Source organism: Pangasianodon hypophthalmus, chromosome 1 (assembly GCF_027358585.1).
Source record: "Pangasianodon hypophthalmus isolate fPanHyp1 chromosome 1, fPanHyp1.pri, whole genome shotgun sequence".
In the NCBI taxonomy this organism is placed as follows: Eukaryota; Metazoa; Chordata; class Actinopteri; order Siluriformes; family Pangasiidae; genus Pangasianodon; species Pangasianodon hypophthalmus.
Genome location: NC_069710.1, coordinates 22,004,186 through 22,015,761, shown reverse-complemented (window position 1 = coordinate 22,015,761; position 11,576 = coordinate 22,004,186). Strand labels below are relative to the sequence as shown.

Genomic DNA, 11,576 nt, shown 5'->3' with positions numbered 1-11,576 from the left:
ATTAACACTTATTAATCACTTATAATCAATAATAATCAATGTTTATAATCAATTATTACAGATAATAATCTATTTATGAATGGTGCCTTGATTCATTTCAATTGTTGCCTTTTAAATCAGTGCATTTATAAGGCAACCTCAGGTGTTTCAAATTGCTAATCAGTTACATGACACTAAATATGCCAGGTCTGCAAGATTACACTGGAATTTCTGCAGAAGTGTTAACAAGAGGTGTAAATCAAGAAGTGTAATCAGTGTAGTTTTCTCTTTTAATGAACTGAAACTTCCACTGAAAATAATCTGTTGAATCTCTATGTCATTAATGCAGCAAATATAAGCTCCATTAGTTACCACCAGAGGACACTGTTATAAAATTGCCAAACAACAGGCTTTGAAACCTCTCCTTACCTCCAGAGACATTAGTCAGAACGATGCTGGCAATGTAGTAACATAAAGACTAACATCCATTGAGAAACTGAGTTATACTGTGACAATAATGACAACAAAAAATTAGAATTGAAGCCTTCATTTCCAAACATACTATATCCTTGTGCATTCCACTTTTAAATTTTGCTTCACCCACTGAGACAGTAGTACAGAATTGATGTATAAGTTTAAAAGGAATTACTAGGCTTGCTGTTATAGACATAGTAGTAATGCAGAGAGACAGTGTAACAGACATTCAACGATGAAGTACAAAGACAAATGTAAGAATGTTTTGCATGAAAGCCAACCAAAGTGTTTCTTTGGGAAAGTCTGCCAGGCTTACTGATAACTGGCTGACTGGAACTGGGGTCATATAAATTAAAGGTGTGGCACTAAAAATTTGCCATGCAGGGACATTAGAATGGACTTTAACATTAATAGATACACACAAGATCAACTGAAATGTATTTATTATTTATTATATATAGTATTTTTTGTCTGGAGCAGGTTGCAAAGGTAATTCACAAACCCCTTGTAGAGATATCTCTTATGTTATCTCTATTTTAATCCAGTTTCCAGTAGACTTGTATAACATACTACTGACCTTTACACACAATGATAACATCTTGCCATATCTTCTCAATCTGATTGGTCCTTTTGATTATCAGTGAACAAATGAATACATCATAACTGATAAAGTACAGCCTAATCATAGAATAATCCATACAATGGTTTTGAATTTAACCAGCACTGTACAAAGTCCTAGTTGGCCCACTGTTAATGCAAGACACGACAGTGGTACATATTGCTATTCCCTATTAGTTTCACATTGGGAATTTAAGGAGCTAAAGCCCTTGACATACTAAAAACTGTAGTTGATTTTTTTTTTAATTTGCAAAATAGGATAAATTTGCATGAACTTACAAAAAAAGATAGCAGTCTAATAATTAAAACTGCATATCTTCAAAACAAAAACTTAAAAAATTTCTACAATTCAAGGTTTAAAAGACCACAAATTCATGTGGCAGTAGTTTGCTGATTGATTTGCATATGTTCCTCCTTGCGCTTTATCTTGGACAGGGTCATGGTGGATCTGGAGCCTATCCGGAGCCAGGAACACTGGGCAGATCCCAGAATCACAGGGCAGAATGCACAAACACTTAGAGGGAATTTAGCATTGCCAATTCACCTCAAGGCATGTTTTTTGGGAGGTGGGAGGAAACTGGGGACTTCAGAAGAAGCCTACACACACAATTACCCAAGCTCAGGATTGAACTGAGGACCATGGAGCTGTGAAGTGTCAATGCTATCGGCTGTACCATTGTGCCATCCTATCTATGTAGCTTCTGATGGAAAATGTATTACATTTTTGTTAATCTGTTGGCGCTTTATTGCAATAAATTGAAAATTCTGTAGATAATATCAGATGTCTGTCAAATGTTTTGTATCCGTTTTTATTTTTCATGTTCATATTCATCATATTTTCATGTTTTCATATTCATCATGCATACACTATATGCCCAAAAGTAGTGGACACATGTCTGTCACACCCCTATGTGCTTGGTGAACATCCCATGCCAGATTTATTCCCATGTTTGCTGCTGTAATAACCTGCACTCTTCTGGGAAGGCTTTCCAGTAGATTTTGGAGTGTGGCTGTGGGGATTTGCTGATTCAGCCACAAGAGCATTAGTGAGGTCAGTTGCTGATGTAGGGTGAGGAGGTCTGGGACACAGTCAGCGTTCCAGTTCAGCCCAAAGGTTGGTTGAGGTCAGGACTCTGTGCAGGCCACTCAAGTTTTACTCCAACCTTGGCAAACCATGTCTTCACAGACCTCACTTTGTGCACAGGGGCATTGTCATGCTGGAACATGTTTGGGCCTCTTATAGTTCCAGTGAAGGGAAATTGTAATGCTACAGCATACAAAGATATTGTAGACAGTTGTGTGTTTCCAACTTTGTGGCAACAGTTTGGGGAAGAACCATATATGGGTGTGATGGCGAGGAGTCATTGTGGTCATATAGCATACATATTATTTGTTGCAAATCCATGTGTGATATATTTATGGCCACATCAGCACAACTGCAAACCCTTTCACCAGAGAGAGATAGACAGATATATTTTCAGAATTTTGTTCTGTGAATAGACAAATTTGCAAAGAAAACAAAGCAAACACATTACACCTTTATTTATATATCCAAATTATTATTATTATTATTATTATTATTATTATTATTATTATTATTATTAATGCAGCACCAAAGGAAATCTGTAGACTACTCAAGACTGAGGGACTAAACTGGGGCTGAATAGCCTGATACGGAAAATTGGATAGCAAGCAGCACACGAGCAATGTTTGTTCTTCCTTATCAAACAGAAAACTGTTCTCATGAGTGATCTGGACATTAAATGTTGAACCCTTGTTCAATTTACTACTGAAGAGACATAAAGATTTGTGACAAGTGCAGTAAGAGAATCCTCTGTGTGTGTGTGTGTGTGTGTGTGTGTCCGCATATGTGCGTAAAGTCTTCTCAGAAATGACCTGGATGTTGAACCCTTGTTGAAGTTGCGACTCAAGTGATATAAAGATTCATATCTTCATTTATTAACCTTTTAGACCATTTAGTAAGTGTGTACGCATGTATGTGTATGCAGGTGCGTATGACATTAATTATTGTCATACATCAGGCTCAGTCAGGTGCTTTGCTTCCCCTTATCTAGCTGACAAGGCACATTCCCCTTATGGTGGTAGCATACACGTGCCCTGGGCTGCTGTCGTGCTAAAGTTCACCATATATATGCACCTTTCTCAAAAAAAGACTGCCCTATTACTCAGCTCCAATTCACATACGTACCAGCTACCAGCCAGATAATTAATAAGAACCAGTACCTATACTGAGACAGCAGGAATTGAGTTGGACCATGAAGCTGCAGATACCTAACCCGGGCCTGGATGATCGGATCTTGAGCCATGACCAGCTGGAAAAGCTGGAGATTGAGGAAGCAGGGGAGAGGCCTCAATGGGACAACAAAGCCCAATATATGCTGACATGTGTGGGCTTCTGTGTGGGGCTCGGTAACGTCTGGCGCTTCCCCTACCTGTGTCAGAGCCATGGGGGAGGTGAGAACTTTCCTTTTAACCAGACCTCAATTCAGTGTTTTGGCCGTTGATGATCTTAATCACCATGGGCATTTTAGCATCACCTTCATATTTTGCAAGAATACACATAACATACAAGGTGTATTTACATTATAATCTATAACTGAGATTGTCAGCTCTGTGTACTTAGTCAGTGTCTCTCAGAGTATATCAGGAAGGTTTCCTTATTGAAGTCATTGACAGTAAAAATTTGAAATTACAGAGGGTCAGATCTTTTTCTTATATCTGATATCTTATATCCAAATTGGATTGTGTTTTAATTTTCTAAAAGTTACATTTAGTCCGATTAGACTTTAATTCATGTTGGACTGAGTTTGCTGACTTTTCTCTAGTCTCTTTTAGACACTATTTTCATGATCTGCAGAAAGATCAGAGAGTCTTTAGGAGTGTTCTGAATGATGAATATGTTCAGGTCAAACTGTTATATGTCTCACATTTCTTTCTTGCTGTGTCTTGGGACTCCTTGTACTTGATAGCAGTGTAACATGCCAATGTAATGACAGGACACGGAGTCAAAGATAAAGATAAGAAGCACTCAAGTATTTATAATGCAAAGGTATTTTCGGAATCCACAAAATCCTCAAAGATTTAATGGGCTAATAAAGAGAGTTTCGATGATCGTGCTCTTTTACAACTAAAAACCCACACAATATCAGAAGATATAGGCTGAAAATATGCTCTAAATGACTGAGGCCTAATGACATGAAATCTTTTCCCAATTACCTCAATGCCGTGCAATTAAAAATTCAAATAAGAATATTGATCCAGCTAACAGCTCTTAGTGAATGGATTTTGTTTGGGGGACAATCATGGAAAATCTTTTATTAAGGTAACATGATGTCTGTTATTTTGGGCAATGATTTGATTTAAGTAATTAGCAATCATTATGAAGTAATTAATGTATGCTGGTACCAGAAGAAAAGCTTTCAATTGGCTTCTAGTGAGAAGTGATAGTTCAGCACCATTTCAAACATTACGAAGATTTTTAAACTTATTAAAACAGGGCACATCTTAGTTGATTTGTACTGGTCTTGATCTAAATTAGTGTCTGGACTTAAAAACAGCCCCTTCTTATACTACCCCCTTTCCTGCTCTGTCCATAAGTTATTACAAAGTTTAACTGCTGTTCTTGCTTCTTGGATAATTAAACATGTTGTGCATCACATGGTTAGATCCCTCAAACATTAAGCAAAAAAAAGTTAATGCATCACACTTGCTATATTCAGGATATGTGAAAAATTATCAAAAAAAAATGCTGTGCTGACAAATGATTAATTTTCCTAACAGTGATGCATTTTTGTAAAAAAGTGAACATTTTTGGAGTGTAATTTGCATCCAAATGTATATTATAAATAACGTTTTTAACAAAACATTCAAATGCACAGCTACGCTATATGGCCAAAGGTATGTGGACATATGACCTTCACACCCAAATGTGGACCTTCCCCAACTGTTGCCACAAAGAAGCACACAACTGAATAGGATGTCTTTGTATGGTATAGCATTAACATTCCCTTTATGGGAACTAAGAGGCCCAAACCTGTTCCAGCATGACAATGCCCCTGTGCACAAAGTGAGGTTTATAAAGACACGGTTTGCAAAGGTTGGAGTAGAAGAACTCGAGTGACCTGCACAGAGCCCTGACCTCAACCTCATTGATCACGTTTGGGATGAACTGGATTGCTGACTGCATGCAAATCCCCACAGCCACATTCAAAAAGGATTTCTAGTGGAAATCCTTCGCAGAAGGTTATTATAACAGCAAAGGAATGGGATGTTCAACAAGCACATATAGGTGTGATTGGTCAGGTGTCCACATACTTTTGCCCATATAATGAACTGTCAACATGTTTTATATGCACAAGAAATTTTCTGCATTGCCTGCACAGGTTTCTCTAGTTTAGCAATAGCTTTATAACTTAATTACTTTTCTTACATTTTTGTACATACCTGGTATGTCACAAGTCACACCCATTTTTTAAAATTAAGCTTGCAGTTGCGCTTTCTCTTAACCATTAGCCAAGAGTCTTTTTAATCTCCTTGGTAGATTGCATTCTTGGTAAATTTACAGCTTTCTTGTCAAACTCATACCTTTAATGTGAGATTTACAACAGCATTAGCAGGAGGTCTATAAGACTCAAGGCCAACTGCTGTGTCTAAAAGGCCACATTAACAATGACCTCTTCATATATATTAACTCAACTATGGTAAAAAACAAAAAAGGAAAGCTGCAGTCCACACAAGTGTCAAAGACAAAAGAAACAAAATTTTAGAATGAATATTCTCACGCATTAATATGTTGCCCAAGGTAAAGCTGCTTAATGTACCTGCCTTAGTCTTTCATCAACTGTGTAAACATAGTTATAAAAGCACATGGTAGTAAAGGAGTGAACCACCATCAAATGTTCCTCAGTGTGTGGAACTCTAGCCCCAGATCATACTGTGATTTTTCTGTGTTCAAGTTGGTACAGAGAGTGTTGAAAAGGCTGATAAGAGTGCAATCTCGTAGCTATTCCTTTGACAAAAGAACTCCCTCAACACAATGTGTACCTCAGTGTGCACATATGCACAAAATTCCTGTAGTGCACACATGCTGAGTTTGCCACACTGTGGAATTTTGTATTGTCCCTACTCTAAAAATACACACTAATCAGTAGATCTAAAATGCAACCGAATGTAACTGAATACAAATATGGAATGAATAGATAATGTGATATATACTATATATACAGATACAAATAGGAGCACCATTTTTTTTAAAAATAAGCTTGCTATTTTAGGCTTTTTACTTTCATTCAGGAGATCAGGAAGATATGAAGCTTGCGGGACAAAGAAAAAAAAACAAATGATGCATTTACAGCAATGCATTTACAGCGATGCATTTACAGCATTCATTCATCATCCTTAGTAACTGCCTGGTCATAACTGCTGTGGTTTACATTAAGCTGCTAGTTTGTTCAGGGAAATAGAACCAGCTAAATTCATTAGAAAATGTCACAGGGAGGTATAAAGAAACTAACAAACAAACTAGACTCTCCTGTTAAGGTTAAAATCCAATTACATCTACAGATATGAATCAATAAAAAGATAAAGATACAGATAATGATACAGATAGTGGCATTGAGTTACACCCCTATGCACAAATGCAAAACTGTGTAGTACATGACTGGGATTTTCAAACACTATTCACAATGTAAATCCCTATTTGAAATGTTCTATTCAAATTCCTAAATATACATCACCACAGTAAATATTTTAGTAAACAAACAGTAAACAACAGTAAACAAATAGTAAACAGCCTTTATGTTATGCCAGAATAAACATTATTTTAAGTGGTAAACTTAATTAGAGCTTACTGTGTATTTGTCCTCCTTCAGGGGCCTTTATGATTCCTTTCCTGATCCTGCTGGTGTTTGAAGGGGTTCCTCTTCTTCACCTAGAGTTCGCTATTGGACAGCGCCTGAGGAAAGGCAGTGTGGGGGTCTGGAAGACCATTAGCCCTTACATGATAGGAGTAGGTGAGTTGAAACTCATTACCACCAACTAACCTGACCCTACTTGGGAAAAAAATATTTCTAATTTTAAATAAAAAAAAATATATATATATATATATATATATATATATATATATTTTAAATAAGCAGTAATTGCTAAATCCTTAAATCTTTGTCTCGTTACATTCTCTACTCCTGTCCAAAGGTTGGAATGATAAATGTTGTACATCATGAACTTCTTCCCACAGGAATTGCGTCCATGTGTGTGTCCCTGTTGGTCAGCCTCTACTACAATACTATAATCGCCTGGGTCATGTGGTACTTCTTTAACTCGTTCCAGGACCCGCTACCTTGGAGCCAGTGCCCCATCAATGCAAACAGAACAGGTATCACAGCCACTAGGCACAGAACATTATTGTGATTAGAGGAAGAATCATTATCCATCTGCATGCATGGATATGAAATTCATAAAACGAAATGTTCTTCAAAATGTTCCTTTACATTTGTTCAACCAGTAGGCCCATCCAAAATCCTTAGTGCATACAATATTCTATACTTATTCTTCTTTTTGAGGCCGAGCTTGGAACAAATTCACTTACTGTAAACATGACTACATTGACAGGTATGGTGTCAGAATGTGAGAGGAGCTCCCCTGTGGATTATTTCTGGTACAGGAAGACCCTGGACATAACTCCAACCATAGACGAATCAGGAGGACTGCAGTGGTGGATGGTACTGTGTCTAATTTCAGCCTGGGCTGTACTCTATGTCTGCTGTGTCCGTGGAATAGAGACCACTGGCAAGGTATTACCTTTCTTGCATAACATATTAAAACACAGGTTGAACTGATAAGTGCTTGTCAAACACATTTGTATAGCTGGTAGACCAGGTTATGGTGGTTGTGATTACATTTATTTTTAAATATATGTCCTTGACACGTACACTATGTCTAGGGATCCTGTCTGTATTTTCCAGCGTCTTTATTATTGATTCTCCCAGCTGCCAGCTTGACCAGCTTGGTCTGTGTCAACAGCTTGTAGCTTGAGCTATACCTTATAATTTAATTACATTAAACTAGAAAACTAACTGCTGAAAATTCGAGGCCGTTATCTGAAAGGTACACATACTTCATAATTACATAAGAGCAGTTATCAACTGTATCAGTAGTTTACTGATATAGTGCTATAAAAGGTGAGTGCTTTAGTCTAGTCATAAGAAAAGGTCTGTGAGAACATTTAGATCTCATCATGTTTAAGCAAGTAAGGTCTTTTTAAGTATAAACAAACATTAAAGCTCACATACACTACATACATAACCTACAAAAATGCCATGTATTTCTAAGTACATTATATGGAACAACCATATAATGGAGGTTTTTAATTTTTATAGTATTTTACTGCATACTATAACATTTAGCAGTGTGGTTGTGTAAGAATAAGAACTCATAAAGATTTACTACATTAAGTTTTTTTTTTTTTTTTTAAGTTTATAGCAATGGAAAAAGAGATGGTAGACTGTATGCTGTTACAGGCAAATGTTTTCGAATGCATGAAATAAAGCCGCATATAATAAAGCTATGACTAATAAATGATTATTGCATAATTACTGTAAGAGCCGCTATTGGTTCCCTCCTTTTAAATGACAAATTCATGTCATTAAAACCAATCCAAATCATTTATAATGCTTTTCATACATGCTATACTTACATACATACTTACAAATGTCCCAGATGTAGGGTTCTAGCAGTGAATTGTATACCTGAGAGGTGATTAGCATATTTCATAGGAAATCAACTTTATATATATATATATATATATATATATATATATATATATATATATATATACACATATATGCTGTATATATATATATATATATATATATATATATATATATATATATATATACATATATGCTGTATATATATATAATATTTTTATCTGATATTACTGGAACTTAAACAGGAACTCTTTATATCTCCTCCCAAGGCAGTATATGTGACCTCCACATTACCCTATGTGGTTCTCACCATTTTCCTAATCAGAGGACTTACTCTGAAAGGCTCCTTCGAGGGAATTAAATTTCTTTTTACACCAGATGTAAGTATATATTCACAGAAAATCACATAATCACAGAATTCAATGAATATTGCAATGGCCATGATTTACTACATTACTACATATTGTAGCCTGTAGCCGTGTATGCATATGTAAAATCTGTGTGTTCGTGTATGTGTGTAGCTCACTGAGTTAGCAAACCCAGCGACCTGGCTGGATGCAGGCGCTCAAGTATTCTATTCCTTCTCTCTGGCGTTTGGTGGCCTCATCTCCTTTTCCAGCTACAACTCAGTACAGTAAGACCATAAGTGACAGCAACTGAGCAGTTAGTAACCTACTATTGGTAGAGGCAACTGCTGAAACATATTTTAATTACTCCCCAGTATTGAGTCCTAAGGTACATATGTCCTTCTTTCAGTAACAACTGTGAGCAGGATGCTGTGATCATCTCCACCATCAACGCCTTCACCTCAGTCTTTGCTGCCACTGTAATCTACACCATTATCGGTTTCAGAGCCACGGAGAGATATGACGACTGTCTGGCAACGTACGTACTTGTGACTTATTCTCTTAACAGCAGACATCTGTACCTGGAAAAGAAGTTATCTAAGAATGTGCTCTGCATCTCTCCTGCAGAAACATTATGTCTTTGCTGAACACCTTTGACCTGCCAGAAGCAAACATCACTGAAAGTAACTACGATCAAGTTTTTAAAGAGCTTAATACCACGTACCCCGATGTCATTCAGGGTCTAAATCTTAAGACCTGTGACCTGAATAAATTCCTCAGTGAGGTAGAGTCGTCTTTTCTCTCAAAAAATTATTTGCATTCATGGATTACACTTTTTGAATTGTATATCACAGGATTGATAGTTAATTTATCCCTCACAACATTTTAAGGCTTAATGAAGAGACATGAAATGCTCCATGCTTTGCTTCTTTGGTTAAACAGGGTGTGGAGGGCACAGGCCTGGCCTTCATTGTCTTCACAGAGGCCATCACCAAGATGCCCTTGTCTCCACTGTGGTCCGTCCTTTTCTTTGTCATGCTCTTCTGCCTTGGCCTGTCCTCCATGTTTGGAAACATTGAAGGAGTCCTGGTGCCTTTGCAGGACTTAAAGGTCTTCCCCAAACACTGGCCTAAAGAAGTGACCTCAGGTACAGTATTCAGAGAGAGATCATCAGTCAGCATTTTTGGCACACGTTAAAATTAAAAGATTCTTATTGTATTTTTGGGTAAATGTTATTAAAGTAACACACTGGACTGTTTGTTTTTATTATTATTTCAGGATTGACCTGTGTGCTGTGTTGTCTTATTGCGCTGATATTCGTCCAAGGGTCAGGGAATTACTGGCTGGCGCTCTTTGACAATTTCGCTGGTTCCATCCCCCTACTCATTATTGCCTTCTGTGAGATGGTTGGGGTGGTGTATATTTATGGAATAGATAGGTAAATGAAAGTCACTGATTTTCTTTGACAAAAACAGTTCTGCCATGCCTTTCTTGGACATCTTTCTTGTTCCATACCCTATCATCTTTCATGCCTTGGTAGCTATTATAATACCTATTATTTGTGGCTGTGGGGTACTCAGAGTAAAAGATTGTGGTGTGATAATTACAGCACGCATTGGCTAACAAAAAATCTCAGTGTCAGCACTTTTAATCATAATTGCTGCATCCTGGAGTGATGTCAAATCCAAGACCATGTGCTATCCCCATGTGCTACAGGTTCAATGATGACCTGGTCTTCATGATCGGCCACAAGCCCAATATCTTCTGGCAGGCCACATGGAGAGTTATCAGCCCCCTCATCATGTTGGTCATCTTCCTCTTCTATTTTGTTACCACAGTCTCCAAGGAGCTCTTTTACATCGCCTGGGACCCTGAATCGGTAAGGTTACTCATGAGGCTGCATGTGCTAAGAGCTTAAAGTATAGCAAGATGCAAGTTAATAAGCATTTGTAATCTAAATTGCCATGTGAGCTCATTCCATGAGTTGCTGTGGTGAACATTACCTACATTTACATTTGGTTATTTAGCAGACACTCTTTTCCAGAGTGACTTAGTCAGTGATCCATACGACACGTCAGTGATCCATACGTCTCTACTGGTTAGGGAAGAAATGTTTAATACACAGCAGTTAGCCTGACAATCTCTGCTCATCTGTTTGTATTACAGCCAAACTTTCCTACTCTGGAGCAGAAGCCCTACTCATCGTGGATCTATGTAATAATCTTTGTATTGGCTGGGATTCCTAGTCTTGCTGTACCTGGTGCTGCCATTATTAAGGCCATACAGAAACGCTGCTGTAAATGAATGTTGGTGTCTAAATAAAGAGCACCATTCTTAATTCAGTAAGCAAATCTTATGAATGTGTCAGGGTGACATATATATTTTAAAATTTTATTTTTGGTAATTCGATAACTAGTATTATTTCTTCATT

At 37.2% G+C, this 11,576-nt stretch overlaps 1 protein-coding gene across 1 annotated transcript; it reads left to right on the top strand.

Moving 5' to 3' along the window:
- The first annotated feature begins 3,242 nt into the window (after window positions 1-3,242).
- Window positions 3,243-11,546, top strand: slc6a19b (solute carrier family 6 member 19b). The gene is made up of 12 exons (XM_026939915.3): window positions 3,243-3,546; window positions 6,963-7,103; window positions 7,328-7,465; window positions 7,702-7,883; window positions 9,068-9,178; window positions 9,320-9,432; window positions 9,555-9,683; window positions 9,773-9,929; window positions 10,088-10,292; window positions 10,424-10,583; window positions 10,862-11,024; window positions 11,312-11,546. Exons 1-12 carry the CDS (start codon window positions 3,348-3,350, stop codon window positions 11,447-11,449), a joined length of 1,836 nt encoding a protein of 611 aa, XP_026795716.1. The 5' UTR covers window positions 3,243-3,347; the 3' UTR covers window positions 11,450-11,546.
- The last annotated feature ends 30 nt before the right edge of the window (window positions 11,547-11,576 follow it).